The sequence below is a fragment of the Oxyura jamaicensis genome, chromosome 5 (genome assembly GCF_011077185.1).
Source record: "Oxyura jamaicensis isolate SHBP4307 breed ruddy duck chromosome 5, BPBGC_Ojam_1.0, whole genome shotgun sequence".
Classification (NCBI taxonomy): domain Eukaryota; kingdom Metazoa; phylum Chordata; class Aves; order Anseriformes; family Anatidae; genus Oxyura; species Oxyura jamaicensis.
In genome coordinates, this window is record NC_048897.1 from 16,865,927 (window position 1) to 16,881,731 (window position 15,805).

Below are 15,805 nucleotides of genomic sequence, written 5' to 3' on the forward strand. Positions count from 1 at the left end.
TCTTATACTAGTCATTGACAAAGACATGGATGGAGGGGCGGCATTGGATTAAAAGAAATCATTAGAGACATAAAAAAGCAAGCATGAAAGTCAAGGCTTCCATTTTCTGACATGTCTTCTATTACATGCTCAGGCACAAACAGAACAATTCAACTTCCAATACTCTTCAGCAAGTATGCAAAAGCAGTATTATGTCTACCCTAGAAACATGATCATCCAAGATGAGAACTATTTTCTACAGTACTCTGCCATATACATCAATTTTTAGTAGATTTTTTTTTCATTTTTTTTTGTCTTTTCATGTCCCTGATAAAGAAATCCATCCGTCTCCAGAAATGCTTATATACTATTTTTCAGTTAACATTTAATAATACATTAATGATTATTGGTTTAATGCTTACCTCAGCATTCTTTTTAATGAAATTCTGATTGTTCTTACTTTTATTCTGTGTTTTTTCTGCTTGAAGAAAATCATTTGTTTCTATTTCACTTGGATAATCTGAAATTTGAGGAGAAAAAGTTGCTAAGTTATGATCATTCCTTTTCTGATTCAGTCAGAGCTGCGATTACAGTAAGTCCATTAAAATTTTTAACCAACTTGTAAAGTAGATAGACAACCTTTTGATATGCTGTTTTCATTATCTATATAACTTATATAGCTATATTTAAAAGAGATATCTATCATCAAAGACTAGTCTCATTTTTAAGCTTTTATTATCTGAGATCATACAACACCGGGAAGGCTAAAATGCCTTTGGATTTCTGACCTCAAAAATGTTAAACATGGCTGCTTTAAAAGCCATAGCATTCCTTTGAACCCTATCATTGTTTCAGTTTTATCATCAGTACAAAACCAGACAGTAATTTTTGGGGAAACCACAGAACGATTTGGAGTCATACCAAGTAGGTATTTTAAAAAAACAAAAACAAAAACAAAACAGCTGAAGAACAGATGATATATCTGATATTACAACACAGCTTATAAAACAAATTCTGTTTAAAAATAAAACTCAACATGGACTTGTACTCAAACAGCCACATACATTATTTGTAATAATTAAATCTACATCATAATTAAATGATGTTCTGACAACATTTCACATAAGTTTCTTTTTCCATCAACCATATAATTATGGGCACAAATTCAGTTATTCAGAGACTTGTACTAGTTTTAAGAACACAATTCTTTTATGACCACCAAATATTTATCATATTAAATAATATGACTAGGCAAATACAATACCTTAGTCCCACAAAATACTTGAGAAGTATGCACAGTACTTCTCTGAAAAGTAGAAAATTGAGAAATGGAGTATGTTATTCCATCTACAAAAATAACCTCAATTTAGCCTGCTGGATTATAGAAGATAAGCCATAACACAGGTTCTAGCAGCACACTCTTTTACAGTTTACATGGAAATAACTTTTTTTCAGACTGAATAGACTGAAAGCAAACCCCCAAAGACATAAAATTAATTCAATGTAACCTTTTACACTCTATGGACAAAGAATTCTATAATATTCTCAGTGATCAGACTGACTTTCAAATAGCAAGTACATCCTAGTGGACTTAGGTGTGGGACATGATCAAGAACACAATCGTTTACTGAAGGCAACCCAGTACCTTTAACGTTGCCAGGTAAGATCTTAAATCTATCAAGGAATTGGATCATATAAGAACAGTTAAAACATGCAGTCATATTCTGTAAAGTGAAGAGATTCTGCTGCCATCAATGGTCCAACCTTGAGAAACACCTGTTTACAAAGTCTTTGTCATATTAGCCAGTCACCAGTAAGGCCCTTCTGTTTACAAAGAATGGGAGATGACAAGAAACAAAAACAATTGCAGATGACAGCTGAAGCCATTCTTCTTATGTCACAACATGCGAGAAGTTACTCAACCACACATATTTGAATTTCAAACAGGAAAAGAACAGAGGCACAAAAGCACAGTTCTGTTTATTTTGAAGTATTGGCCACTCCACACTACCACCTCTAAGTAGTACATGATACCTCTAGTAGTACATTTGATACCTCAAAGTAGTGCATGAAAACAAGTAATATCTAAAATAATCAGTATAGATGTTTGATTTTTGCCAGAAAGTACTTAATACATGACAGCATTGCAGCCTCTACAGTAATCAGCATAACAAAATACAAAATTAGTTGTCTGAAGATTTAGGTTTGCCACAACATCCATAAAATGTCTCCTGAAAACAAAGAAGTTACAAAACAGTTGAAATTTATGCAACACCACTCTGCATTACTAGATGATTTCTTGAATATAAGCTGATGTATGGACGATTACTGTACCTTAAATTAACAGCAAACACACGCTTTTCAAAAATTTCCAAGAAAAAAGTGGCATATTATACAATGAATGTTACACATCTTGTCAGTTTACAACAAAAACAATATAATTTAGGAGCAAAAATTTTTTAAGCATCTTGAGTAAAATGCTTAGTTTAAGTCCCAAATAAAGCTTTTCTATTTTATCATTTGTGGGGAAAAAATAAAAAATAAATAAAAAAATTGCCATTCCACTAAAAGCCTTAATTTTTCTGATGATTTGGCTTACCTACAGAAGCCTAATCTTCAATACCCAGTCATTGTACTTGATGTTTTACCAGCTAATAAAGTTTACCTTTATTATGTTGGATTTTATGGCAGTCATAATCTTCTGGATTAATTTGTGTGTGAAATACCGAAGTACATATTTCATCTTCTTTAACGTGGAAGGGATCTGCAAATAAAGTTTTTACTAAAATTTAATTTAAATGTATTTAAAGAAAAACTAGTTTCATGCATATCATGCTATAAATTTTCACACAAGAAAGTTTCAAAAATTTACTTGGATAAATTATAAAATCACTACATTCTTCAAGAAATAAAAAGGAAATCAAAGTGGAACGGGTGTCTCATGAGTAACAACATGGAACAGAAGAAATATACTGTTATTTTATATGCCTGTGTTTTTAGCAACTGGTGAATCTACATACCACACATACATGACAAGTTATTGTGTAGTAGAAAATACGTTCAAAAACCTCCACAGACACCATGTGCTTAGTCACCTTGAGTTTTAAATGGAAATAAAGTACCCAGATTTTAACAGCCGGTGTCTCTCCCTCTACATGAGTTATTTGACTTCCAAGAGTCTTAGGTATAGTCTAGGAAAAGATAGTTTTCAAAGATTTCTGGCATGCATAAGTTGTTTCAATTACTCAAGAAAATAAATAATAATAAAAAAAAAGTAGTAGTCACGGTACAAACATATATCAGCAGAAAATATAAGGGTATTAACCTACAATCTATAAACTTAGCACATACAGAAAAGGACTCACTTTGAAAAGAAACATATATCCCACATATGACAAATACGCTTTTTAATTAAAAAAGCAACCAGTATCCTGTATTAGGTTTAATGGACTGACCACCAGCTGCAGTGTGATTTTGTTACACAGAGCACAAGAGATGAATTTAAGGCCATTTAATTAATTCCTAACTTACATGTCTGCTATGAGTGGGTCAGAGGGGTTTTGTGCCTGAGCAGCTGGGACGCATTTGTTCTTAATGATGTTGTACCCAAAACTTGTGTTTGATCTCACAGCCATATTAAAAGCTATAATTAAATGGCTTCTTTATATAATTTATTTAAAATAGTTTTTTAACAAATTAAAGCTCTAAAAGCAAAATACATGAATTGCTTTTTATTTCAGTATCAATCAGGGCATCTATCAGGTCTGGAAGTCATTGGCAGACATTTAAAAAATAAGTAAATAAAAAACAAAAAGTAAAGCACAAGCATGTAACAGGAAATTCAAGGCAATTGAATCCTCTCAGATTAGAGGAGAAATATAAATCTAAACTAAATAGAGCTTTGTAAACACAGAACACCGTGACACACATAATCTCTGCATCAAGGTGTTATCTTTAAAATAAAAGAGGAATCAAAGCATGGAAGTCATTATATATATATATATAATATAAATATATATTATATATATATATGCTTGCCTGTTTTGTTTTTTTTTTTCGTTGGTTAGTTGGTGTGGTTTTTTGCTATATGCTGACATCTAGTGGAGATTTTTTTAAATATCAGCCTTAAATTAAAACCTGTTTTTCCATTAGTAATCCAAACTTCAGCACACAAACGTTACCTTGCAGTAGTTTTATTGATGTGTTTTGACCACACATTACTACATGCAAGTTGAAATTTTTGCTTAGCAATATCATTCAATCCTCTAATCCTTGTTCTCTCACCAGCAAGGAAAAAGGTAGGTTGTACCACAATCTTGTTTCCTTTCAATTCTTTTCCTTCAACCACAAAACCATTTCAGCAAAGATATACAGATGAAGGACAGGATGAAAAATGTGTGTGATTGACATGTCTTTGAGATCTCCAGCACCAAGAGAGAATATTCAAACACCAAATTTTTGAAAACCACTCTCAAGCAGTTTTGTCAGTTTCTTGACAAATCCAAACAGTTGTTTTTTGTTCAACCCACTCCCTAGTGAAGACATCACGAGAAAGATGCCTACAGGATACTTCTTTTCCAGTGTCTCCTCCAGTTAGAGTACAGGCACAGAAAGAAAGAAAACATTTTAAAATAGGCAACATTTTTATTTTTCCAGGTTTCTAGGAGCTTGCGTATCCTCTGTGCAGTCTTGAAGAAAACTATCAATAATTCAGAATATGCTTCAACTATTTGCTATAGAACTTCAACAGAATCATGCCCTTCTGACTCAATAGAAAAATCATGAAAACATAGCTAAATAGTCTTTAACTTTTTTATTTCTCTATTCTATCTATAGTTTTACATAGATATGCACTGTAATTTTGATCAGACTTTTTTGTTATGCACCTTATTCCACATTTCTCTATATATATCATTAACCATTACCTCAGTCCTTCCTTAGTCACATGTCTACTTTTAATACAGCTATAGATTTTGCTTGGTGTTTTAAATTCTACTTAAGAAGGAAGACATTTTGTTTAATCTGCCTGCTTTAATTTTAAGAGAAAAGACTAAAATGCAAACATTGTTTCTTATCAGTGTTTATTTCCACATTGAATATTTTTGTCTTCATATTACTATGAAACTCAAAAGTTATCTTATCTGACTTTCTGATCTTTCCTTCCTTAAAGTAGTTTGATAACATGTCTAACATAGTTTCATTTTTAAAAACTGCTATCTATTCTAAGCTTTCTTTCCTAGAATTCTCCCAAAAAAAAAAAAAAAAGGAAAATGGGAAAATGGGATTTTTAAAAGTAAGTTCATAGTTCCTATTCTATCTTTACTTAGAATCACACTGTATTATTTGATGATTCTTTTCACTCAAATTCTCTGTCATGATCAGAATCTTGACATCTTTTAGAAGTGAATGTAATGTAATGTAATCAGTATCAAAGCTAATGTAAACGACCCATACTCCTTTTGCTTTTCTTTGGACCATATTCCAAGGACCTTGGCTGTGCATGCACCTTCCTGTATTATCTTTCAACACATAATTGAGTAGTTAGTATCATCATTTGGTCCCATTCTTTTGGTTCTTCTGTTAACAGTTCCTAAAAAGGCTCAGGTTTTCCCTAACTCTGGTACCGTAATATCATCAGATCCTTACAATGGCATTAACACTGCTTCTTTCTCACTCTCAATCGTATTCCCACATGAAAACTGTCTCCAAAATACATGTGTGTCCAGGCCCACATTGTTAGAGCTTCTTAACAACTTTTTAGGCCTAATATTTTTTAAGTGACTGCCTTTCCTTCATGAAGTACTCCAGCCTTGCAAACTCTCTTGCTAAGACCACCAATAACCTCCATCAGAAATTGTCATTTTGTTTACAAAATCAATTTTGATTTCTTTTCTTATTGCCCAGATGTTCCAAAATGGTACAGACATCTAAATCTTTCAGCAGGTTTCTACTCTGTGTTTTCCCTGTATCTGCTATCATCCATCACTTCAATTCAGCAGTGTTCTCAGTCAGGCATCCTTTCTGAAATCATCTTTATTTACCATCAACTTGAAAAAAGCAAGTTTTACTTCTCTTAAATTTTTATCTTTCTTGAGTAGCCAGTTCTTTGGAAAAGAAAAAAAACAAGCAACAACAACATCTATTTAAGAAAAATCATCATAGAGCACAACTTTGAGTTCAGTGAGAATGCAAAAATGATTTCATTTCTCAAGTAGTCCCTTGATATTTTTTTACATCTTTTTTATTTTAAAAGTTTGAAAGCTTTAATATTATCCAACAAAAATATGAATATTAACAAAATACAGAATTAGATGAGAGTCTTTATTTCTTTCCTACTTACCAGCTGTATCCTGCCATGATGAGATCAAAGTTAAGAAAAGTTTTGTGTTTTCTATCTCTTCATGGCTTCCAGTGTTACTGTCAGACTATTTAAAAGAAGTAAAGCATAAATATACAGTTACTAGCAGAAGTTTGCTTTAAAGTGCTGCAAAATACTCTATCTGCTTATCAGGCCTAACAAACTTCAGACCCTATCAAAAAATTCCTTGTTCGGTGGCAACATTTCCTTACTGCTTTGTTTTAGTCTTAAGGCTATTTGAACATCTCCTGGAGTAAAGACAAAGGCATGGTGGAACTTCAAAGCCTCTGTTATGCATTGTCTCTTTCATGGAGACATTTCACAAGGCAAAGAGCTTCTCTAATGGATTTATGCCTCTCAATCCAAATCCACTGAAGTTATGAGATGCACCCAAACCAAATGCAATCGCACCTTTTTAGCGACAGAAACTTACATTCGTGAAAAGTATACAATAATCTAGTTTCAGAGGAAAAACTAAATCTCATGTTTCAAGGCTTGAGATGACAACTACTTAAGGCTGTGATAGGAATAATGTAAAAAAATTCACACTGTAGCACTGTCATGCCTTCTTCGGGGGCATCTCTAATTGCTTCAATAAGAAAAAGTACTGAAGTGGATGGGCCTAAGAATGGTCACACTAGAGCAGAATAAACACTCCTAGCTCTGGGTTCATGCCATATCATAACCTGCAAGTAACAAGCTCAAGCATAAGACTCCGTGCTTGTAAACCATACCCAGGTAGCTGTATATTTGACTATTGGTCATACCAATTTCTAAGGTCTGTGTCCCTGTTTCAAAGCCTGCCTAGCCAATATATATTAAAAGTTATGCAAAGATACTTTTTAGTAATCAATTTATTCACTTCAATCAGTCAATCCTTAGTTATTCTATAAAACAATGTGTCTGTGAAATGAGATCATTCTGTAAGACAGTAGTCTAGGATACATTATTTACAAAATAAGCAGTATAATTCTAACCTGAATTTCTTTCCAGAGCTTTGTTCTCATTTCTTTGCCTTGTTTTTTAATTGTGCTTTCCTTAAAATGTTTTTTTGCTAGTATTGTATCAAGCTTTTTCATTTTCCTTATGGCTGCTTGAATCTGAGGATCTCCTTCTGTCTCTTCAGAATCTTCTAACTTGGAAGAATTTGCTGTAGAATAGATTTTAAATTGCTAACTTGACACATATCAACTTTAAAAAAAAGTAAATAAAAGTACAAGTAATTTGACAACAACTACAGACAAAAGTACAATTATTCTCAAGCATATGTATACCATTTTCATTTCTAGACCTGTTTGAAGCAGGGAGAAACATGAAAGTCTGTAAAAGAATGCTGAACAAAATTCTTAGTTGGAGCAGTTGGATATTGGGCAGGGGGGTGCACAATGGGGTGGGTGGGCAATCCATTTGGGTTAAGTGCCTCAGATATAATAAAGAGTGACAACATCTCCACAGTATCAGCAATAATGACAGACAAAATAAGCTTACAACTCAAAACTTTTTTTTTTTTTGTGGCAGACTACTGGAATATACGCCAAAATGTCTTTCATTAAAATGAACAACTGTGGGGTTAAGAGAGACCCTCTGATACCTCTACCTTTAAATGTTATACAAAGTTCAGTCTCAACAGATCTTGACCAAAGCAAAGTCTGATACTGGTTCTGGAAAAATGTTGCTTTTAAAAATAAAAATGGTGAAACATTACAGAAACTACCATTATTAAATTGAAATTGATTTTTGTGTTGTTACTTCTTTTTCCTAAACGTAAAGATTTCAATTTCTTATTACTTTCAGCCTTTTCCCTTTCTATAGCACTCTCATGCTATAGCACCCTCTTTTCTACTGGAATTTAGCTTCCATGGCAAGAGTACAGGAAACATTTGTGGCACTGTCCCTGCCCCCATAGGCTTTCAAATTGTGGAGTCCTGCAATATCTTTTCATTTTCTGATGTTTAGAAGTCAAAAGCTTTACAAAACCATTGATCCCAAGCATTTACTGTGATGCATTAGTCTACTTTGTGCCATAAAAAAAAAAAAAAAAGAGTGATTCAACAAGGGGAGAGCTATAAAAAAAATATATATATATATTTCAACTGTCCTGAACCCTGCAGATGGATTTGGGCCTCAACTACCGAGTAACAACATGAAGTTGAGTTCTAGCCAATTTGTATTCCAAAGAAATGCCTACTACGTGAGACGACCAACTAGATAGAACCACCACTGGATTCTGCCTTAGATTGACCAACATACATAGAACATAAATACTATCATATCATTAAATAAATATTCTTTAATGAAATAATCTGTAAATAAATAATTAATCTAATACCTCTTGAATATCACAAAGCATATACATTTTCAAGGATCATTAACAAGAAAAGGAAAAAACACTGATTTATTGCACCCTACACTTTATACACCTGAAAAGTAATACCCTCTTTGGCATTACTTGTTTTTCCTTGGGAAGGTTCACAGAATTTCAAAGTCTGTGTTTCAGTGCTATCATCTCCAGAATCTGAATTAGAGACACATCCTGAAAAACACAGGAAAAAAGCCTTTCACAATAATATAGATGTGAAATAAACTTTCTGACATGTTAACAACTACGAGAACAAAATATTTTTTGTCATTTTGGGAACACCACAGAGCCTGTACTGTGAGTGCTTTACTCTCAGATTGTTAAAGAGTGGATTACTCTCTAAAAATGGTACATACTAGTACACCAGTACTCATGTTAGAAATCATGGGAATTCTTTTCACCCTAATTATGTCATGAAAGCTATCTAAGAATAAAGAAGGCATTGAAACTTTCTCCTTCACATACTGGCCAACATTTCTCTATTTTTAAACAGGCTCTGAAAAGCTCGTTTATTAGCATTTACAGAAAGCCAAAAGAATTCCATCTGAAGCACTTCTTCAAGTGCTTTCATTACAATGAGATATTGTATATTTGTATTAAAATTCTGTTATTAGTATTTACACTGTTCAGTCGTTAAATATTAAAACTTACAGAAATAATTTCCTTTTTTTTTTTTTTGGACTGATGGACCATTATTAGAATTTAAAGTTTCTCACAAATGGTCATGATCTTTGAAAAGCTGGATAAAAACACCTTACTGAAAATGCTTTCTAATATGGTTCCGTAAAACAAGTGCAGAAGATTTGTCCTGATTTTCTAGGCTATCACCGAGGTGCAGGTCACAGCTTAGATGCCACAAGGCATGTGCTGTGTAATCACACCTCTTACCACTGTATTTCAAAGATGGGTTCCAAATAGTGAAAAGAAGTGAGGGCATGAATTTTGACACCATCTTCCTCCTCTTTCTTTTCTGGAGTTTACTTGTTTACATTCTCTTTGCCCTCCACCAATATAATTTTACCCACACTATACTGACACGGTATTTGTTCTAGCCACACCACAAGAAAGTGTTAGTCATTGCCGCACCTGACTCATTGGGATTCAGCACACACTCCTGAAAAAAGGAGGACACACTCTCCACTGAGGCTTGCTGATCTGTTCTTACTTCCTTGGTATCAGATTTCCGTCTGCCATCACCTTTGTTTTTTTCTGGAGAACAGTCTTCTGAATTTCTTTGATGACTACCACCAAGACTGACAGGTGAATCAACCTATGAAATGTGAATTAGTTAATATCACACGAATATAAATCTGTAGGGCTGGGAGGATAATCACAGGTAATCACGACAATCACATACTATTACAAAGGCTAATAATGCTTCAACATAAGACTGCAAAATACCTCTTAAATAAAATAACAATTTTCAGATCTGATATCTGATACTCAGTGTTCTGACACACTAATGAGTCTGTTTTCTCAGGCTCATCATATCACGGACTGCCAGAGTTGGGACTGTCACACTAGGAAGGACTTCTGAAGATGTATGCCATTTCTGCTACAGCAGAGTACAGCCAACTAGTCTGTGTGTACAACAGCCTCAACCATTTCATGACACTGGGTGCTCTGCACCAGGTTGCATCCTCATCTCTTGCTCATACCACGAAGTTTTTTCTAGAGCCTTTGAAGGGCTGAAATGCTTATGCCTAATTCATCAGTCTCGAGAGACAGCAATTTTCATGCAATTGCCTATGATGGTTATGTCTGAACTTGAATTCAGAGTTATCTCATAGTAACCTTAATACCTGACTATAAACCTACAAAATATATATATTATTTTCATAATTTCAAAAATATATATTATTCATCTTTAAGAAGAATTTAGTTATGATCCCATTCTACAGACAGCTGAACAGTACAGCACTACTGGACAATCCTAAATCTCAGATACTCGAGTCCCCGTTCCTACAACCTAACAACTGTATTACATACCCCCATTCCCAAAATTAAGTTAAACCCTGATATTATTTTTTTCAAAGGATGGACAAAACACCTTCCTTCCAATAGAATTTGTCAAACTCCTGGAGCTCGCCTATATTTCTTGGAATACTATTAATTAAAAAAAAAAAAAAAAAAAAAAAAAAAAAAACTTTAAATAGAATTTATTTAATAATCTGATTGAGTATTAAAATGAATACAACCAAGTGTTCCAGGTGGTAATGCTGAACAGACCTTTCTGCAGCAAACATAAAAGTTTCCAACTTGGAAAAACTAAATTAAACATTATTCCATACATGCATAAGGAGCAGCCCAAATTCATGAAGTTTCACATAACTCCTTAGCACACTAACAGACCCCAGAACTGTATGCAATGCTAAAAGAGCAGAATCTTATTTCTTTGGCATTCTGCTAAGAAAGCACAGAGTTTCTAAGCAGATGAAGGTGAAAAGAATTACCTTTGGCAAACATGGCTCTGGTGTTAATAACTCCACAGATGCACTTAAAGATCTACAACTAGTATAAGCTCTTGAGCTAGATGCAGGCCTTGAAATTTTATCCAAGCTCCCCCTTGTAATATCCATTGTAATCTAAAATTGAGTAAAAAAAATAACAGTAATAAAAATACCTTCCAAACTACCAGTTTATTAATAAAGCAAGAACACAAGCCCATTTCAGGTGTAAATTCAATGAGTTTCAAATCCTTTCTGGCAATTCAATGTTGTCTTTCTAGTACAGATTAGCTTGCTACTCAAACAGACACTTTTTATACATGGACAAATATATACCCGCATCACCAAGCTAATCAAAGGATTTGAGTGTTCTTACTGTAGTGAAACTTCAGATTGCATGAACGTTAGACGTACTTGCACACCTGGCACGAGGAAGTGCCACAGCTTATTTTGTTTTGCACCCAGTGCTTCTAAACAGGGGGAGCTCCCAAATCCAGAAGACCATGTTCCCCGTCCCCTTTCAATGTTGCTTTTAAACAATGGTTGCATCATTACGGTTGGAAGTGACCTCCAAGATCATCTGGTCCAACCACCCCCCTACCACCAGTGTCACCCACTAAACCATGTCCCTGAGCACCACATCCAACCCTTCCTTGAACACCCCCAGAGACGGTGACTCCACCACCTCCCTGGGCAACCCATCCCAATGCCTGGCTGCTCTTTCTGAGAAGAAATGTCTCCTCATTTCCAACCTGAACCTCCCTGGTGCAACTTGATGCCATTCCCTCTTGTCCTATCTCTGAGAAGAGGCCGACCCCTAGCTCCCCACACCTTCCTGTCAGGTTGTTGTAGGTTTCCCGAGCCTCCTTTTCCCTAAACACCCCCAGTTCCTCACAGGACAATGCCAGGCCCTTCCCCAGCTTCGCAGCCCCTCTCTGGACGCGCTGCGAACTGGCGGGAGTTAGGAAATTGACAGGAATGAGGCACCTGTGGAGCACTGGCAGCTTTCCCAGTGCCGAGGTAAAGACAGCGGTGCCTGCTGAGGTGAGGCTTACATCCACCCAGCCCGCCCACGGAGAGGTGGACGGACGGACAGATGGGCGCAGAGCCCCCCGCCCGGGCTGGCCCCTGCCCTACCCGTTACAGGGCCGGCGGCACCGTTGCCCTGACGATACCCCCCCCCCCGTCAGTCACCGCCTGAGCCGGCCTTTCGCGAGAGGAGGCTTGGACCGGGCGGAACCACTGTCGGGGCGGGGGGGGGGACGCCAGGGCGGGCCGGTCCTTGCCGCCTGCGGGCTGCCCGGGGACGTGGTGCTGTCAGCGGCCCGGGGGGTTTGAGGGAAGGCCGGGACGCGGTGCTGAGGCGGACGGTGGTGGCAGGGGGTGTTGGACCAGGTGGTCTTGGAGGTCTTTTCCAACCCTAACCATTCGGTGATTCAGTGAGGGGATTAATTAATTAATTAATTAACCTGTAAAAATGTAGAGACTGCTACCAGCCCCTGCAACTTTCTTTTGTATCTGTGTGTGTCAAACTAAGGTTTCTGTCGGCAGCAACAATTTACAAGAAGCAATTCTAAGGAACAAACTACACCACGCTCAAAGTACAGCTTTGAGTGGCAAACATTTCTGCCAGAATAATCCCGAATTTCCTGGGGGCACGGATTTGTGTTCTGCAGTAAGTTCTTGTTGATACTCAAGTGCCCAACAGACGTTTTACTGCCCCATTACAGGAATTGTCCTTCTCCTGGCACTTTTTTTCTGATACTTAGTGCAGTAATACAATAGCCTTTACCATTATGTGCTAAAGACAGACAGAGAATACTCCAGCAGTGTGTTTTAGCCTCCTATGTGAGCATGCTGAGTTCCAGGTAGATATATATATATATTTCTTTTTTCCTGGAAGGAATGTGCTATTGTTTTTGTTTTCATGTATTCATACCTTTGTTGAGAACACATTCTCCTCTCCATGTGGTTTGTCTGTGGGGAACACTTGGAAAGGAAGCAATAATTAAGGAACACCCCGGGGGACAGCGTGTCTCAACATTCAGCAGTCTCAAAATAACATAACATCTTTAACCAGTTATAACGTTAACATTTTTGTCCTTCCATCTTCTGTATTCTGAGGCATTGGGTTGAAATTTATGAACTTTTCTTCTTACCTACAGTGCTTAGGAAATAAATAAATAAATAAAGTTGTTTCTAATGGCAGTTGAAATTCCAGGAGCTGTACATCCCTAGGGATAAACTTGAGAGCAGTCCAACCTGAGACCCCTCGAAGCGCCAACGATGCTGCTTTCCTGAGGCGCCTGCCGTGCAACTGAAACGAGCTCAGCAGGGCTGTAACATACCAGTCAGGACACAGCAGTCTTCAGTCCTCTACTCAGAGGTGAATTTTTGTACAGATTATAAAATGTTAAAGAATTTTGAACATTACTGATGGTGGTGTATTTATAATGAAGTTTGAACTAGTAAGGCAGAAAAAGGGATGTGATTTTCTTTTTGGCCTTTCGGGGAATATATCTGTTTTGTTCCATGATAAATGTGACCTATCTGGAGCACGATGGGGATTAAAAAAATAATTAAAAAAAAAGACTGAATGGAAGAAAACTGTGCCTAGAAAGGACACGGCAAGAAAAGCACTCCAAGCTGTGCTTTTCATCCTAAAAGATAGGTTACAACATCATGAAGACACATTTAGACAAGCTGTCTTGCTACTCAGAATAGTCACCATAGTAACAGAATTCATTTATCCTTTTCTCCCTAATCCCGTCAAGAAGAAACACAAATGAGGGGGGAAATACAGGAAATCTTTTCCTGTTAGTACTGCTTGTATTCATGCTTCTCTGCTGAACAGTGTTTTAATACACAGGTAGCCAAAACACTACCTTCATGGTCGTACAGGTAGGAGAGCAAATTACCAAGACTTCATTTAATACTTACTACATATTTAATATTTTAAATTTTCTTTGCATACTCACATGAAGTAGCTTTCCTTTACAACAGGCAATATTTTTAAGGTAGACAGTAACAGTTGCACTACTGAGAGCAGGACAAACACAGCTAGGTTCATTGTATTCATTCTCCTAAATGGGGAATAAACAGACCCTTTTCTTGTAAAGGACAAATAGATTATTATCTCTGGACTGATGTGCACCAAGTCAAGGGTAAAAAGTCAGGAATTCTGGGTCACATTCCAGCTTTTCCAGAAATCCACCATGAGGATGAGTAACGTTCTGCAGTACGCTCCATCAGCAACAGTGATGCAGCATAGAAACCGGTCAGATGAGGAGGAAAGCCTGAACTAAAATGCTAAATTCAGAGTCAGCAGTAAAACTCCCATCGTGTTTAATAAAGCCAGATTTTCATTCTTTGATTTGCATTTGGAATTTCGTGCCTCAACAAGGCTGTCTTCTGTGCTGCCGCTGGAAGGCAGCGGGTTGAGGAGACCAGAGCTCGGCTGGGTCCAGCGCTGTGCTGAGCTGTCTGCCTGCACAGGGGCAGAGGCCTGGAGTCTGCTCCCCCCCTCACAAGGGCACTGGGACAATGAGGCCCTCACAGTGCCTACAGACAGGGCACGACCCAGGCAAGACATGCAGGGCTAGGTTTCACTGAAAATAGAAGCACAGAAGAAAGAACGCTGCTTCATGTGCACAAAGGAATTTTTTGAGTAAGCCACCATCTCAGTGCATTATGTTTAGCCATAGGGATGCAGAAGAGCAACTAAGCAGAGAAACCTTGGTTTGCCTTAGTAAACGTATATTCAGGAATTGGATCTGACTTAGTATTTCTTATGCTTTCTTTAAAAAAAAGCCCCCTTTCTCCTCACAGATAAGGAACAAGAGAACCACTCCTATGTACATACAAGTTAATGCTCCAATAGTAAGATTTATCCCTTAAACCTATTTTCTCAGCCCAAATTACACTGGGCTTTCCTTTCTTCTATCCGCACAGCTATGCTTGGTACTTCAATTTTTTTCAACAATAATCAGGGAGAAGAATATCTTACCAACACCTCTGGTGGTTAAAACAAACAACATAAAAAATTTTGCTTATCTTCAGTGCAATATTTTGACTTTTTTATATTGAGTGCTGTAGAACATTTAGCCCTGTAGACATAGTTTGAAGAAGCCTACAGACGGCAGTAATGACTCAAAGATACCACTGCCTTCAGTGAAGTTACAAATCAAACTCTAAAGTCAAATACTCCTCTTGCATAAAGAATCTCCTGAATTACTGTTTTCTGATGACAGTTTTCTACAGAGGCCATACTATGAATCTTACACAGATGTTTTGTTCTATGCAAAGATGTGCTTGTGTGTACTTTTTCCGTTTCTCTTAAGAATTCCTATGGATAAACTGTTGGAAGAGGGACAAAAATAAAATATTCACAACTACTACATTCTGAATTAATTCTTCAGGTGTAAAAAAGACCTTTATTAGTTTATAGCTGAAAGGTTTCAATGTCTTCAGACACAATCTGTTAAAGAACTGTGCACAAGTTCTTGTATGTGTTCTATTTGAAATAAAAATATATTTTTGTCTCAACAGTCATAAAAAAAAAAAACACAAAACCTTTGCTTTTCCAGATATAAAACAATCCTATAGGATTTGTCTCTTCAAATTTATCACTAGCATTTCATTCAACGTGAGAGGTGAAAGGGA

The 15,805-nt window shown here is 36.5% G+C and overlaps 1 protein-coding gene and 1 long non-coding RNA gene across 7 annotated transcripts in view; one reads left to right on the top strand and one right to left on the bottom strand.

Annotated features, from left to right (window-relative positions):
- FSIP1 (fibrous sheath interacting protein 1) overlaps positions 1-12,265 on the bottom strand; it is an 82,449-nt gene extending 70,184 nt beyond the window's left edge. The window contains exons 1-8 of one of the 6 annotated variants that reach the window (XM_035328649.1): positions 12,131-12,265; positions 11,150-11,287; positions 9,783-9,966; positions 8,787-8,870; positions 7,315-7,484; positions 6,320-6,404; positions 2,645-2,743; positions 402-499 (exon numbers count right to left, since the gene is read on the bottom strand). In XM_035328649.1, the coding sequence (XP_035184540.1) occupies positions 402-499; positions 2,645-2,743; positions 6,320-6,404; positions 7,315-7,484; positions 8,787-8,870; positions 9,783-9,966; positions 11,150-11,275 (846 nt within the window). In that variant the 5' untranslated portion in view covers positions 11,276-11,287; positions 12,131-12,265. Of the gene's footprint in view, positions 1-401; positions 500-2,644; positions 2,744-6,319; positions 6,405-7,314; positions 7,488-8,771; positions 8,871-9,782; positions 9,967-11,149; positions 11,288-12,130 lie in introns of all 6 variants that reach the window. The other 5 variants (XM_035328648.1, XM_035328646.1, XM_035328647.1 and 2 more) reach the window with 5 other exon arrangements.
- Positions 12,266-12,521: 256 nt separating this feature from the next.
- LOC118167319 lies at positions 12,522-13,576 on the top strand. The gene is made up of 2 exons (XR_004751098.1): positions 12,522-13,011; positions 13,365-13,576. It is a non-coding gene; the product is annotated as an uncharacterized LOC118167319 (long non-coding RNA).
- The last annotated feature ends 2,229 nt before the right edge of the window (positions 13,577-15,805 follow it).